Source organism: Durio zibethinus, chromosome 1, assembly GCF_047325235.1.
Source record: "Durio zibethinus cultivar Kanyao isolate XHJ-2024 chromosome 1, ASM4732523v1, whole genome shotgun sequence".
Lineage (NCBI taxonomy): Eukaryota > Viridiplantae > Streptophyta > Magnoliopsida > Malvales > Malvaceae > Durio > Durio zibethinus.
The window spans coordinates 27022896-27039853 of NC_143162.1; the positions used below are offsets into that span (position 1 = coordinate 27022896).

General features: G+C 32.9%; 1 protein-coding gene and 1 pseudogene across 3 annotated transcripts; one reads left to right on the plus strand and one right to left on the minus strand.

The window, feature by feature from the left end:
• The first annotated feature begins 4133 nt into the window (after positions 1-4133).
• On the plus strand, positions 4134-14303 carry CPB (Subunits of heterodimeric actin filament capping protein Capz superfamily). Of its 2 annotated transcripts, XM_022912267.2 has the most exons (8): positions 4134-4555; positions 6173-6243; positions 6855-6968; positions 7179-7261; positions 7347-7420; positions 7595-7714; positions 13839-13934; positions 14036-14303. In XM_022912267.2, the coding sequence occupies exons 1-8, from the start codon at positions 4427-4429 to the stop codon at positions 14117-14119; spliced, it is 771 nt and encodes a 256-aa protein (XP_022768002.2). In that variant the 5' UTR covers positions 4134-4426; the 3' UTR covers positions 14120-14303. The 2 variants fall into 2 exon arrangements, with proteins under 2 accessions (XP_022768002.2, XP_022768003.2); XM_022912268.2 differs by lacking the exon at positions 6855-6968 and having other exon boundaries at positions 4167-4555.
• Positions 14304-15444: 1141 nt separating this feature from the next.
• On the minus strand, positions 15445-16754 carry LOC111311185 (co-chaperone protein p23-1-like; annotated as a pseudogene). The gene is made up of 6 exons (XR_016328368.1): positions 16743-16754; positions 16400-16642; positions 16145-16310; positions 16002-16039; positions 15857-15908; positions 15445-15726 (listed from the first exon to the last, which is right to left on the minus strand). The product of XR_016328368.1 is annotated as a co-chaperone protein p23-1-like (transcript).
• Between the last annotated feature and the right edge of the window lie 204 nt (positions 16755-16958).

Sequence of the window (16958 nt, forward strand, 5' to 3'; positions counted from 1 at the left end):
TTATATCACTGCTTCGTATTCAATAAGGCTGACATGGTGCCAATTATTAAAGAATATTCAATTTCATTCACTTAGATCTCTTTAATCTTGATAAGGTATATTGGAAAAATAAAAACACTGGTTACCAAAAAATGCTTACTCAAATGATGGCTATAGAGGTCTAAACTGTTGATAATTGGGTAAAAAAAAAAGGTGAAAGTGTTTGACTTCCTTAGTCCATTGTTTGTGACTTTATATACAAATATTTGGCACTGAAAGAGGAATGGATTTAATGCATTGGCTTTATATGGGATGATGGTATTTTTAAAAGTTGCAGTGGTGTATTTCTTTGATAAACTTGGTTACCAAATTAACCATATTCTTGTAATTTTGGCTAAAACTATTAGATCTTTAAATCATTGTCACAGAAATAGAAATGGCCATTTTATTGGGTGTGCTCAATTGTTAACCATTTGGATGAAAAATTGTATCGAAAATAATGGTGGTAAATTTCACAAGCCCTATTTCATTACGAGCATTCCCATTAAGAAATTCTGTGAGAATGAATGACTTACATAAAAATCCAAGGAAACATGGAATTTATTTCTATGCAAGCTCATTAATCAAGATGTGAAATGGAGAACTCTTTGGATGCCTTATGGAATAGTATTATATGGTTATGAAAATAAGCTTTAGGTTCCTCTCTTAAGCGTTTGAGGTGTAGTGAGTTACTCTCCCATCATGGTGCAAAGGCAATATGGCTATGAATAGTTTATCTTAGCCACTTTAAGATTTAGTAAAATGGAGTTCTCATGTGTTGAAATTGATGCCTCCATAAAGATAGCCAAAGCCCTGCAAGTTTAGAAATTGCTTCAAAGGGAAGATAGAATGAGATGCTCAAATGAAGTTACCTCCGAGTACTTTGTATGGCACAGTAGGCGAGGTAAAGACATTAAAATACCTAAAGAAACAACTTCAAATAGCCCAATAAAATCACCACATCTTGATCCTCTATTGGTAGTGAAAACTACTAAAAAAAAGCTTTAAATTGAAAAAGATGAATTGGAGCTTGAAAACAAAAGGCTAAAAAAGGAGTTAGAGGGAGGAATGGACAAAAGGATTCAAACATTTAGACAAAAAAAAGGGATGAATGGAAGAATATATACATATTTTTTTTATCTTAACATCACATAGTTATCCACTAATCATAAGTAAGCCCAACTTTTGAAAGAAAATAGACAATTGCAAGCAAAGAAGCAAGAAAAAGACAAAGCACTCACCAAAGTACAAAAGCACATCCAAATGCTTAATAGGGTAGTGGTCGACATTGGAACACAAATGGGTGTTGTGAATGACGAACATGAACAAGCCAATAAAGCATATGTGAGAAAGCATAACCAACTAGAATGCTTATTTTTAGTGCATTAAAATCACAAATTACAAAAATACCCTTAAAAGTGGTTTCGATAATTTTACTCTTCTCGAATTGCAATTAAGGCTTTTGGTGCATTAAAACCACCAATTTCAATTCTTAGCCTTGTTAATCCCATATGGTTATGAATTTTAAAAGATTGACTCAAGTTTTATCCGATTTGATTGATTTTAACCGATTTTGATCAAATTTGACTTTATTTGACTATGTTTGACCCTAGGATATTTAGGTCAAGTTGGTCCCAAATTTGATTTTAAAAACTTGTTAAAATTAAAGAAACTTTGGATTTGAATTAGGTCAAAATTTAAGAGTCTTACAACTGGCTGGAATCTACTTGGACAAAATTAGGTTTCTATAGAAAGTATTAGGAGATTATGCATTTTCTTGCAAAAATTTTACACCCTCACTATAAGAGTTTTGGGTTTTCAATATGTCACCACTAACATTTTTCTTAAAGATATTTATGGTGTTTATGATATTTTTTAAGATTGACAATTGAATACTGATGTTGGGTTGGGTGTAATGGCTAAGAGAATATAATATAAGTATAACAAGTATTGGGGCACTGTGGAGAAAATGAATATGTTGCTTTATATTGCTTCTATTCTTGATCATAGAAAAAACTTGCATTTGTGGAGTTATTGTTTATGAAAATGTATTCTCATGAACAAACTACAATCATGGTTAAAAAAGTGCAAGAAACAGTAGGTGAGTTGTTTCATGAATACAAAGTCATGTTGCAACTCGAACAAGTTGGTGAAAGTAGCTAGACGATTCAAGTTACAAAATTCACCAATGAACTTGGGATTGGGAACTTATGTGACTCACGATCTATTATGGCTAAGTTTATGAGGTTTAGGAAAGAACATAGTAGAGAGGAGAATAAAATAAAGTTGGAAATATTTGAATGAAAAGTCTGATGCTATTAAGGATATGATGGACTTTGATGTTCTTCTTTGGTTGAAAATCAATAGTCATTGGTTTCCTATCTTTTCACATCTTTCTCATGATGTGTTGGTGTTTCTTATATCCACAATTGTTTCTGAATCCGTTTTTAGCATTGGTGGTCGTGTGCTTAATGCACATAAGAGTTCTTTAACTCTTAAACTTGTGCAAGCACTGATTTGTGCTCAAAATTGGTTACGTGAATCTCCAAATTTCGATCCAAATGCCTTTGAAGATGAAATGGAACAATTTAACAAAATTGATTTGGGTAATTATTTTATTTATGCCACCATGTTTTTTCTTTTTAGTTCTTATTTTTTAAAAATCTTTTAGTTCTTTAATTTAGAACTAACTTTTTGTTTTTTTTTTTTATTTACGTATTTTTAGATTTATTCAAGATTGTATTGCACCTCATAATTGATCAGTAAAATGTGTTAATCATTTGAGATAATTTTATATATTTTATGCATTTGAGTTAGATATGAGTTAGATAGGGATCGTAATATCATTCTCTCATAAAAGATGCAAAATCATATGTTTGAGAAGTTTATATCAACATTATATTGTAGGTACTTGCATATGTAATATACAAAATTCCTCAATTCCTAGGCTTTATTATAGGAGCTGCCCACATCCATACGATATTTACTTTTTCTAGACTATGTGTAATATACAAAATTCCTCTATTCCTCAGTTGCTTATTTCATGCGAAAGGTAGCTTGATCGTATTTATATAATCTTTTTCCTTTTCAAAAATGCATGCAATGTCTTACAAGTTTAGGGCAAGAGTAGTTGTTAGAGACTAAAACCATCCTGAAAGGATTCAACGTAAAAATAAAAGTTGTGATTAAATGTCCGTCTCATTAGCTTTAGTGTTCTGGTGTGAGTTTTAGACCATATTTCCCATCAATTAGGCCATGCGTGTTTTACTAAGCAGTGCCCCATCGCTATGTCGAGCTAAGATTTTCCTATAAGATCACTTTTTTCTGTTAAATTGTTGCATCTTCCTTCTTACTTTCTATATATTTTTATTTCAGAACGGTGGTATTTGTGGCTTATTCTACCTTAAATTAACTGTATGGAAAGCTTATCCTGTCTTGTGGTTGTTTTTGTTTTGTCTTAATTTAGCTGGCATTTTCGCTTTACTATTCTTGAGAATAACAAGAAAAGCATTTACTTGCTTCTGCTGGCGATGATGGGACGAAAAGATGTGGTCTATAATTAGTTAATTTTTAAAAATTTATGAATTGTTATTGGCTAATTGTTTGTTTTATTTAAGTTTGTTTTTTGTTGTATTGGAGATTGTTTATAACAATGTGTTAGGTTGTTATTGTGTTTGGACGTTGAATAGGATTGCTTACAATTGTTATAATAGTATATTGGACTACCTTAAAAGTAGTTATTGAATTTATATCTTTATATTTTTAGGTTTCTATGTAATTTAATTTTGTTATTTAAGAAAATAAAAAAAATTTGATAAAACTGATCGATTGTATTTAGCTTTATTAATTTCAATTGTTATTTTATGAATCAATTGATTTAATTTTTTTATAAAATATGTTGATTAAATTAATTTTTAAATTTTTACAATTAAATTTATCGTTTGCTCTGCGTTATTTTTTCTTTTTCTTTTTTCTTTTTGATAAAAGAACCCCATCCATGAGTGACGGAATGAAAACATTTTTTAAATCTAATAAAAATATTGACTTCCTTTTTTTTTTTTTTTGAGTTTCTCAAACTTTTAAATTTGTTTATTAAGAATGCGATAATACGGAGCGTATAAACTTTATATATTTGAAGAAGATTCTTCATTTTGTATAAACAGAGGTGGTTCCCGCGAGGGAAACTCGGATCACTTCTTTTTCTTTCTCTTCGCTTCTTTTAAATTTTTTTTTTTTTTGTGAAATTTTTTCTCATTTATCAAAATCAAAGACTGCTACTGCAATATCTTTATCTTCTAAAACTCATACCAAAGAAAGAAGAAGAAAATTCTTCTTTCGTTTCCTTGTTTGGATTAATTGTAGAATAATAAGTGTTGGTTGAGTTGGGAGGGGGGAAATAGGAAGGAAGATGGAGGCAGCGATGGGACTGATGAGAAGAATGCCGCCTCGCCACTCGGAGACAACACTCTCCGCTCTTTTAAGCCTTTTGCCTCACCACTCCTCCGATCTCCTCTCTCAAGTCGACCTCCCTCTCCAGGTCTCTCTCTTTTCATTTCCTTTTTCTTTGCTTCTCTCTATTTCTGCATTTTTTTGAGATTTCGCGCTTTAATGTTGCTGAAATCTGAGTACTTGCTAGATTTTCTTTTTCTTTTTATGAAAATGACTTGATAATGTGTTTGGTTGATAAGGAAATGGAGTAAAATAAAAAAAAAAAAATCAGTATTTTAGGGTTCATTGACAGAGTTTTGTTTAAATCGATTGAGGAAAATGTAATGTCAAAAAATGATAATGAAACTTAAGATTTAAGCGAACGAGCATTTAAAGTTAGGTACCGTTTGGTTTTTTTTTTTTTTTTTTTTGGTGTGCATTGGAAGTCGATAAAAAAAGTAAAGATCTCGACTGGGAACAACAGCAATACTAACAATTCTTTAAGAAATAAAAGATTTAAACTTTTTTTTTGCAAATCAGAGTTCTTGTTTTTACTTTTATATATGGAGCTACAATGTTAGAATGTGTTTTGCTTAGGATTCAGTGAATTTAAGTATTAAAGGGAAAAGGAGCTGGGAAATATTGCTTGACGATTTTTTTTTGGTTAAAAAAAGCAAAATTGTCTGTTTTTTAAAGAAGTCCTTGAATTATGTCATAGGTGCAGCAATCTACGTTTTATGCTAGTTTCGAAACATTTGCTGTGGTTTCTAACTTTTGAACAGTACACTTGACCTTCTTTGTTTTTTGTTTCTTCATTTCTCAATGCTATGAAACAAATGTATTTACCTATTGCTGTCAAATGGTTCGTTAGAGCTCAGTTGAGAAGTATTTAATTTTTCCCTTATCCCACCTACTGAGAGGAACTGAATCACTTGATCATGTAATTGGGATTGGGATTTTGCTTCTTTGGGACCTTGATCGCATGCAACATTCTGATACTTGATTGATTGTCCTTCTCTTCTTTCTCATTTTTCTTGCCAACCGCATGAACTTAATTGTTTTCCAGGAGATATTTTAGCTTGATAGTTTTGCATTATAATCTCATTGTAGCACCCTTGATTTATGAACATGAGAGAAAAGGTTATTCTTATTTGATCATTTATTCATTGTTCATAAAAATTGCCTTGTTATAGATTCTTTCCTTTACTACAATTTTCTTCCTTTAAATCTATTATTTGTTCAATCAATATCTCCTTCATTATTGATAACAACTCACTTGTCTATCTGCATCTGGAATACAAATAAATTAGATCTCCTTACAATTGGGTATTATGATGTGATGTAACGTGTAAGAGTAAAACTCCGTATTGATTGACCATTTGAGTCTTGAGCGCAAACATATTAGCAATAAAATTTTCACTTTGAGCTTTACCAATGGAGCTGGTAACTTTCTGTTACACACTCTTCTCCAATCAACTAACTTGCTTTTTTTTTTTATCTTATATAATGATCCATTTGCTGGGATTTTTCAAATTCCTTTGCTAGCATTTGAGTTTATGGTGTCCTCATGCCAACTTGTTACATACTATCTTACTTTGTGACCTATAATTTTTTATGGCCAGAGAAGTTTTCACATGATATGAAACATATTAAGATGAAATGAGTTCTGTTCCCTTAATTTGGATGGATAAGTTGATTAAATTTTTGTATTTTCCTGTGAAAATAGGTTTTATGTGATGTGGACAGTGGGAAGGAGTTCATTTTGTGTGAATACAACAGAGATGCTGATTCATATAGGTAGCTTTACGATTCTGATGAATTTATCTATATAGAAGTTATACCCTCTTATTTTGTAGTCTAAGCCCCCTTAAGCTGTTTTAATTTATTGCTTGTTTCCTGGGGCATTTTCCCTCAAAATATCCATAGAAAAACAGTTGTAAAGGTTTTATGATAGAAAAAGCTTGCACCTATAATCCAGAGCACTGCACTTGTCATCATGATGCCTTTTTTGAATAAACATTATAGAATGCAATAATTATGCGATGGTGGTCTCTCTCTCTCTTTGTGTGCATATATATTTGCATGTTCATTAGCCATATGAAATAAATTTGCACATATGATGTGTTCCAACTTAACTACAAATACTAGCTCCAGAATCAGACATCTTTCAAAGTCAGTGCTCTCTCTGTTTGATCAGGTACTGAACCATGTCATTCACAAATCATTCTTACTTCAAGTGCTACCGTTTCAATTTCATGTCTTATAGGCTGCTGTAAGGACTAAGGCCATATTTTGAGTTACATGTTGAGTTCCTTTTCACTTGCAGAATGGCATGTGTTCTATAAAAATCATATTTGTAAATAACCTGTAATTTGTGGCTCTGTTCTTTGCATTTGTACTGTTTGTAGATCACCTTGGTCAAATAAATACCATCCACCATTGGAAGATGCACCTTATCCATCTTCAGAGTTGAGGAAACTTGAAATTGAAGCTAATGATATCTTTGCAATCTATTGTGACCAGTGAGGTTCTTACCTCGTGCTACAGTTTGTTTATCTTATTTGCTTTTAATATGGGTTTGATTAAAATTGATTTATAATATCTTCTTGTTTTATCCTTTTCTTTTTATCTCTGGCTGGATAAGGGGGTGGGGCATCAATCAAATTGGATTTTTTATGCAAAGGTTTCTTCATTGTTGTTCATTTATTTATGTTTAACCAATAAAACAATAGGTATTATGAGGGTGGGATTTCATCAGTCTATATGTGGGAAGATGACAATGAAGGTTTTGTTGCCTGCTTTTTGATAAAGAAAGGTAAGCCATTTAGTTTTAATCTAAATAAAACCAGTAACCCTGTGTGCTGTTACTTCTAATTTGCTGGCATTGCTTTTGGAGATAGATGGCTCAAAGACTGGGCACGGGCGAAGAGGTTATTTAGAGGAGGGAGCTTGGGATGCTATACATGTTATAGAGGTGAACTCAATGTCTTGATACAATTAAAGATAGAACTTCCATTCTTATCTCAAACCTTTCTGTTCTCTTCTCTTTTCTTTGGTCACTTTTGTTTATCCGTTTACCCATCTATTCCTATGTCGACATTTTGTTATGCATTTTCTCACTCGTGCTGCTTTTTAACCTTTTGTCTAGGTTGGACCAGAAGAGGAAGGAACAACACGTTATTGCTTGACCAGTACAGTCATGCTGTCTTTGACTACAGATGATGAGTCATCAGGCACTTTCAGTTTGTCAGGATCAATCAGACGACAGGTAATTGGGGGTATTTTGTTTCAAAGTCAAGCGTTGAAGCTTTCCGTAGTGGAAAGCTAATAAACTGTTGGAGATTCGAGCTTTATGTTCATTGAGAGTTGTTCATAGGTACTAATCTACCTTTTGATAATCCATTAGTGGTGTAAAAATGGAGACTACAATGTTATCCATTCATTGTGAAAACACTGGGGATAGGTCGTGGGATTTCTTGACCCCCAAGTGTCAATGAATGGATGACCTTGGACATCACCGGCAATGAGTGTCTGGATCATTTAGAAAAAAAAAGGTGCATAACTAGTGATAATCCTCTGAAATCCTGTACTTGTCCTGCAATTTTTTCTTACCCTAATTTAAGAGCTGTTGCTGTCCATACATGATTTACTGGTAGAGTGACATAACTGGAATTATAATTGAGAAGGCTATTTTTCCTTATTATTGTTGATGTTCTTTCAATAGTTGATTTTCACATATGCTCCTTTTGTACTTGGTATCTTGATGTGCATAGATGATGTGTGGAGTAAAGGCAATGGCTTTACCACCAGTTCCACATACCCTACCCACTACCTAAAACCCAAGGAACAAGGCCTCCGTGGTATAAATAAGAGGAGAAAACTTCTGCAGAAATGTTAGACAAAACTTTGTTTAGGCATTGCATTTGTAAAGTTAAATATACTTGGTGCAATTTACTTGGGTCATTAATCTAATATTGTTAAAATTTATTTGTATAACTTTGATGCCAGAGTGGATCAGGGGCAAATAGAATATAAAGTTCCTCTTACCATCCTTAATGCTAGGACTTTATTTTAGTTTCCTCTTGCCCCCCAAAAATTAGATGTTGTCTTAAATAGGGGTGTAAATGATATATTAATGCTCGTAAACTACTCGAGTTCAACTGGGATAAAACTTGAATTTGGCTTGATCATTGTTGAGCTGAGCTCGAGCTCAAGTAACTTGACTTATCGAGCGAGTTGAGTTCGAGTATCTTAATGCCCGACTTGAATAACTTGTGAGCTTAATTGAGCTTTTATATTTTTGTGGGAAAAACAAAGAAATAAAACTGTGTGGAAAACTAAGAGTAAAACTGAATGTATATTGAAAAATTGCTTATTCAAAATTATATAAACACCTTAGGTTTATATACAACTAACTAGTGGGTAAACTAGGAAACTAAATCTTCTTAAAACTGATTCTATAATTAATGAATTATCTATCATAATTTTCTATCCTTAATTCTAGGAATACAAATACTTAATTTTGGAGATACAAATATAAATATACAGATTACAAGATTACAACTAGCTGTAAATAAATATTTTTTCACACTTCCCCTCAAATTGGCGAATCAGTGTTTGTCATTCCCAGCTTGAAAATAATTTCTTGAAATGTTGCATTGCTGAGACTTTTAGTCAACACATTTGCAAGTTGACCCTTGGTTGATACATACGGTGTATAAATCAACCCACTGTCTAGTTTTTCCTTTATGAAATGCTGGACTACTTCAATATGTTTTGTTCTATTATGTCGCACAGGATTCTGTGCAAGGCTTATTGCAGACTTGTTATCACAGTAGAGTCTCATTGGTCCATCTCACTTGATCTTCAAGTTTTCTAGGATAATCTTTAACTATAGTAGTTCACAAATTCCTTGAGCTATTGCTCTGAACTTTGCTTCAGCACTTGATTTTGTCACCACATTATGGTTTTTACTCCTCTAAGTCACAAGATTACCACCAAGGAAAGTGCAGTAACCTGAGGTGGATCTTTTATCAGTTACTTAACCTACATAATCCGCATTTGTATATGCATTTAAAACTAGCCCCAAATTTTTTTTAAATAAGATACCTATCCCAGGATTAGCCTTCAAATAGTGCAATACACGGTAAATAGCTTGCGAGTGCACTTCTTTAGGACTATGCATAAATTGACTTATCACACTCACAATATATGCTATATTAGGTCTAGTATGTGAGAAATAAATGAGTCTTCCAACTAATCTCTGGTATGTCTCTCTATCTACAGTAGCATTTTCATTAGCTTCTCTAAGTTTATGATTAGGATCTATAGGGGTATTTGCAGGTTTACACGCGAACTTCCTAGTTTTCTTCAAAAGATCCATCACATATTTTTGTTGTGAGATGAAAATACCTTGTCGTGAGTAAGCTACTTCAATTCCTAGAAGTATTTTAATCACCCTAGTTCTTTTATCTCCAAATTCTTTAGCCAGACACTGTTTTAGAGATTTTTTTTCTTTTTCATCATCTCCAGTTACAATTATATCATCAACATACACTAATAGAACTGTGAATCTCTCTGAATCAGAATGTTTAATAAACAATGTGTGATCTCCTTAACTCTGCTTATATCTCATTGCTAGCATCACTTTGGCAAATCTCCCAAACCAAGCCTTAGGAGATTGTTTAAGGTCATATAAGCAATTTGTATACTTTGTTTGCTTCTAGATGACCTCCAAATCCCAGTGAAACCTTCATAGATATTTCTTCTTCCAAATCACCATGTAGAAAAACATTTTTCATGTCAAATTGTTAAAGCTACCAATTGTGATTTGCAGCCAATGATAACAAAATACCAATTGTATTTATTTTGGCAACTGGAGCAAAAGTTTTCTGATAATCCACTTCATAAGTTTGAGTGTAGCCCTTAGCCACCAATCTGGCTTTGTACCTTTCAACAATACTATCCGCCTTGTATTTTACAATGAAAACCCATTTATACCCAATTGGATTTTTTCCTTTAGACAACTCTATTAGTTCCCATGTCTTATTTTTCTCTAAGGTCTTCATTTTTATTTTCATGGCTTGCGTTCATTTCTCACTAGATAATGCCTCGGATAATGTAGTTGGAATAGAAATAGTGTTTAGGCTCACAAGGGAATTTTTGTGGGATGGTGAGAATTTTTCAAATGACACAAAATTAGAGATTGGGTATAATGGATGCTTAGTACATTCTCTGGTTCCTTTCCTAATGGCAATAGGCAGATCATAATTACTAGTTATAGTTTTGGGAGATTTATGCTCATTTTGAGAAACAAAGTCAAAGATTGTAGTTACCTCATTTCCAGAGTTAGGATCAGGTTCTTGGACTTGCACTGGTTCAAGATTTGAAACTTTCTTTCTTGAGTACACCTATAATTCCTTCATAGAATAAAGATTAATTTTATCCTTTGTCACATCTTCTGTGTTTGGAATGGGTTCAAACTCAAATTCAATGTTTGACTTGGATTTATAAGAAACAGGTTTAGACTCAAAAGAATTAATGGGTGAATATGTTGGAAAGGAGGACAAGTCAAGGGAAAAGAAGTCTTTATCCTTATCTTCCATGAATGAAGTCTCCCCCTAAAGATAAGGTTGAGTAAAAAATGATTTACTTTCATCAAAAGTGACATTTGTAGGCACATAAAATTTTTTGGTAGGAGGATGATAACACTTATATCCTTTATGAGTTGATGAATACCCCACAAAAATGCATTTAATTGCTCTAGGATCCAACTTCCCCCTATAATGAATTTGAACATGAACAAATGTATAACCAAATATTTTAGGTGTGAGGTTGTTTGTGGTATTAAAGTTGGGATAGAATTGTGAAAGTAGTTCCATAGGAGTTTTAAATCTCCAAACCTTTGAAGGTAACCTATTTATAATGTGTATGGCAATTAGAACAGTTTCCCCTTAGGAGGATTTTGGTATGTTTGCTTGAAAAAGTAAAGCTCGAGTTGTGGCTAGTAAATTGTTGTTTTTCCTCTCTGCCATTCTGTTTTGCTATGGAGTATTAACACAAGATGATTCATAAATAATCCTTTTCTTTTGGAATTAGGTAGATAAACTCTGGTTGAAATAGTCTTTTGCATTATCGGATCTAAATATCTTGATTTTCACTCCAAATTGGTTTTGGATCATGTTTTGGAAGCTTAAAAACATATTATTCATATTTGATTTGGATTTAAGTAAAAATATCCAAGAGACCTTCGTACAATCATCTATGAAAGAAACAAACCACCTTGCACAAAAAATGTTAAGAATTGTAGAGGGACCCCATATGTCACTATGAATCATGTAAAAAGGAGTAGAACTTCTTTTATTGCTAACTAGAAAAGACACACGTCTATGCTTTAATCCATGAGAATCAAAAGTTTTACCTGAGCTAGAGACCTTACCCAAGGAAAATACCCCAGTAGGCTTTTCAAGGGTTTTCAATGGGCTTCTCAGCTTCTCAATCTCTTCTCTGTCCAATTTTATTTGTTTTCGAGACATATGGAGTACTCTGGTGATTTTTTCAGTGGACACTTCATTAAATTGGGTGGTAGTGATATCTTTCTTTGAACTAAAACAAGTCTTAAGTTATAACAAAAAATGATTCTTAGCAATGAAGGCTAAAGAAAGGAAAAATAAAATGTCTATGAAGACCTTAATAGGGTTTGGCAATGAAGGCCTAAAATAGAAGTTAGCAATGAAGGTTGAAAATTTTGCTTCTAGAGAAGAGCCTAAAGCTTTGATACAATGTGAGAAAAACTAAGAAATAAAACTGTGTGAAAAAGTAAAAGTAAAATTGAATGTATATTAAAAATCAGCTCATTCAAAATTATACAAGCACTTTAGGTTTATATAAAACTAACTAGTGGGTAAAATAAGTAACTAAATTTTCTTAACATTGACCCTATAATTGAGGGATTGTCTATTATAATTTTTTGTTCTTAATTCTAGGGATATAAATATTTAATTTTAGAGATACAAATATAAATATACAGATTATATGATTATAATCAGCTATAAATAAATATTTTCCCACAATTTTAATATATTTTTATTATTTTAATTAATAATTTACTATCTTACCCTTAATATACTTAACCTAAAAAACCTTAATCTTTTCCGTTTTATTCTTTCTCTTTTACTCCTCGGCTCCCTTATCCCACCAAAAAACCCATCTATGGCGTCTCTTCCTCTCACTCGCTCCTAATTCTTTCTGATGCAGATGTAGTAGCTAGCTAACCATCCTTTCGATGCCACCTTAGTCTTTCTTGCTCCCTTGATCCTAGGCCAACAATGCCTCCTTTCCTCTTACTCTCCCCTAATCATTTTTGTGTTAGTCCCTCTCTCACTCCTAGATCATTTCTGGTAATATTTTAGTATTTTGGATGCTTTTTATGTTTTTGAATCGGTCACTTTGACAGTGAATTTTGGGAAATTTATGATTTGGTGGTGTAAGGAATTTGTGATCCAATGGGTTTGTGTTTTTCTTTGATTGTCTTTAGGGTCGATATTCTATCTGTTTCTTAGATGTAATGTGATTGAATTTCTATGCTTTATCTATTCTAACTTTAGTTTGTATCATGCTCTAATACCATATGTTGGTTAAATGTTTGGTGGACGCCATTAGCTACGGTTGTCTTCTGTTGTAAATGTCTATTTCATATTAATAAAAAAAAAATTCTTGAATTTGTGTTGCCTTATTTGGTTTGTGCAATGGGATTTTGAGCAAGAGTTCAATCCTGAAATAAAATAACAAAAGCATGATGAAAATTAGTATAAAAAAAGCTCCAAGATTTCCATCTCCTGAAAATTGAAAAGCTATAAAAAAAAATGCTTGGGGAAATGCTTTTTATTCTCCATTTATTCTTTTTTCTTTATAATCACAGTTTATTTCATTTCTCAATAGAAATTCTAAAAACACACTTTTAATATACAATATATTTATAAAAAATTTCAATTCCAGTTCGAGCATAAATAATCTAGCTTGAAATCGAGTTGAAAATTGAGCTCATTTATTACATGGTAAATGAACTTAATCGAGTGAGTTTGAGTAGCTTAATTTTTATTTTGAGTCAAGCTTGAGCTAAAAAAATAAAATTCGATTGAGTTTAAGTTGAGTTTCGAGTTTCTAATTTAAAGTCAAGCTTAAGGCTTTCATTGTATTAGTTCGAACTCGATCAATTATACCTCTAGTCTTAAAGCATGAGTGTCTAATTTTGATGATGACATGACAATATTTATGTCATGAACTGAGTATAGATTCTTGTTGAATTAATGTATTTACAGTTAGCTTAATGCATATTGACCATCCTTTGTGTGTTTATGCCCCTGTTCACTTTAACCTTTCTTTGTCCATAGATGAATATGAACCTTGCAGTTGCTGATGGTCATCTTTGTAACATGGGAAAGATGATAGAAGAAATGGAGGGTAAGCTAAGGAACTCGTTGGATCAGGTATGTTGACTACTTTCTTTATTTCAATTGCCTCTGCATGTTGCGATATTGATTATTTTGTGGTTTGGTACGACAAGTCAGAATATCTACCGATTTTGCAGGTCTACTTTGGAAAGACGAGAGAGATGGTTTGCACTTTACGGCCGCCTTCTGAAGTGGCACAGATGAGATTGCCTGACAGTTGATCTGGCTTTTATGACATGTGAAATTGAAGATTGTGTTATATTTGCAGTACTATAGTATCTAGTAAGCTGTGTATGACTTATTCGGATCCAGACAAATGATAACTGTATGGTTGACATATTTCCTGTGTGCTGTTACAACATGAAATTTCTGATGAATTCGCTTGATAACATTTCCTTCAAATTATCTTTGACATCTTCATGCTTAAAACGATTTGACATGACAGGAAGTCGGCTCGTCAAACTCAGTTTTGAACATGTATCAATTTGGGATTGTGGTGTTTGGATTCGCCTATCACTTAGCAAGAAAAATATTTCATGATATTCTGGTCCTTGATTGCGAGACAATCTTTGCCAATACACTGACCCAGACTGGTAGTAATCACAATCCAAGAAAGATTCGGTTAGTTGTTACTTCTTAAAGTTTGCATTGGGTTGTTACAACATTTTGATGGTCACATTGTCAAAACTCAAAAGCACAGAGCGACATGTGCCTTAAGGGTGCCGATGTTGATGGACGTGTTGGTGTCAACAGGCCAATTTTGGAACAAGTACATGGAGGAAAAGAGCTTTTGACACCCAAATTCTTGCGATGGTAAGTAGTCAATTTTGAGCATATGATTCTATAAATGCTCGAATATGACTAACCAATTATTAAACTGAATTCAAGCTTTAGTTATTTGAGCACCGAATCAAACCAAATTCAAGTACTTTAATTCTTAATTCCTATGCTCAAAAGCATAACAAAACTTTTTTTTTTTTATTAATATGTATATATAAATAAATGATGAAATCGCAATACTTGATCATATTTTCAATTTTATCAAATCTAATTGAGTGAAACTTGAATAAAATACAAATCAAGCTCAAGCGTGAGGATGAAATATGGAACTCAATGAAACTTGAGTTAAGCTGAAACCTCAAGTTTTAAAATTGACTCAGATTACACCGGATTACAAATAAACTCAATCGAGCTTATTTTCTTAAGCTCGAATCTAACAATAGATCAACTCAAGCTCGATTACACCTCTACTAGTAAATTAACTATTACCTGCTTCACATCTTATTCTGCATATATGCATCCTTTTGGGTAACATTGGATAAATAAAAGCTCGTACTAGAAAAACAATCCTTCAAGTTGAGGATTTGATCCGATGATAAATGCATGTATATGCATGTATCTTGAGCTCAAAGTGTTGGGCTCAAGATTGGAGCCCTTTCCCCACCCCAAAATCTTGATCCAGAAAAGGAAAAAATTCCTCTTTAATTCAAGTTCAAAAGCTACAAGATGTAAGACCATAAATAAGAAGCATTTTAAACTGCAATACTGGCAGATTACAATTTCACTAGCTGATATTTTATAGAGACAATTATAAATTTCACAATCTAACAATCTCATAATGACCAGAGGTTTCCACTAAAAAAGGAGGCTCAACAAGTAAGAAAGATTCATAATATTTGCATGTAAGAAAAACTCAATTTAGATATGACTGTGGGCCAAAATATGGCTTTACTTTTTTTAAATTCAGGTTTGGCAACAGATGACGAGGCATCTTTCTTCAAAGGTGGAATTTCTTCCAAATTTTCCTCTTCCGTATCACTATCATCATCTGCACGGGGAAAGCATTGAGATTCGTAAAATTAATATACAAATTAGCTCTTTTGAAACATACTTCAAATCAACATCCACATAGCAAATTGGCACACTCTAGTTGATGTTGGATGGATTATGAAACTTACCATCCTCACCTTCATCCGCTCCAAAGCCTTCATCACCACCCATGTTCAGCTTCTGTAACAAAAAGGAAAAAGAAGCAATGGTGTCAAGTCCTATTTAGAGACACTCTCAAATCATTAAATATTAGGTGATGACACGGCTACTCACAGAAAAGTCAAAGTCACCAAAGTCCATATCGGGTCCAGCTGGCAACAAAAATCCCCAGCCAGTCAAACTGAAAAATAAAACCCTACACCATGAAAATATAGCAGTGAAAAAACCATATAAGACATTGAGGAACTACGTCTTACACTTATTGTCCTGATCCTCCTCATCTTCATCAACCCATCTATCCCAATCAGCTTTCAAAAACACAGGAGGTTTCCCTTCCTGTTTCAGCAATCTGCCCCACCACTTGTTCTAAGCCTTTTTCACAAGGTAAGAGATATTTCTCTTCCCAACACTAGCCTTGCTTTCCTGCAAGCATCATAATGACACATATTACCCTATAGGTAGCATGTATTAAAGGTTAATCATAAGAATTGAGATTTTAGCTGTCGACCTACATCAACATCAACTTTGTCATGCAGATCCATGTCAACTTCATTAGGAATCTTGTCTACGCCACTAGTGGCAGAGAAGAAAAATTTTCCTTCACGCTCCAGTTTAAGCTCCGCATCCTGTGCATCAGGAAGCTCAATAGTTATGAAGACTACATCTGACCTCTGGGCCCATTTCACAATAGGATGTCGGCTGCAATAAAAAATTTCCAAATGGAAAATTAAAAACAAGTTGAAAACATAAACACTCTAATCAATCTTTCTAAGAATATAGTTTGTCTTAAAACAATTAACTCAATCCATGAAGCAAATCTTAAATGATTGATGTATTTCCATCATAGTCCAGAACCATCAACATCATTGTTCCAAGATGATGTATTAACAGACAACCTAATTCAATAAAGACCACTGAATAGACAACTTACTTCTAACTCAAAATTTACAGAACTATTTTGTTGAAAAAAAATGTCCACATTGGTCTGGCATAAACATGAAAATTTACATTATAGATGTTTAATAAAAGTTGATAATTTAAGAAACAGCATGAGGCAATATAACTGATGTA

Bases quoted from the DNA above. Each gene is read 5' to 3' on its own strand.
- CPB (XM_022912267.2), top strand. From the start codon at position 4,427: ATGGAGGCAGCGATGGGACTGATGAGAAGAATGCCGCCTCGCCACTCG. The intron at 7,262-7,346 runs GTAAGCCATTTA...TTTTGGAGATAG, and splicing joins CTGCTTTTTGATAAAGAAAG to ATGGCTCAAAGACTGGGCAC. The intron at 7,715-13,838 runs GTAATTGGGGGT...CTTTGTCCATAG, and splicing joins CAGGATCAATCAGACGACAG to ATGAATATGAACCTTGCAGT.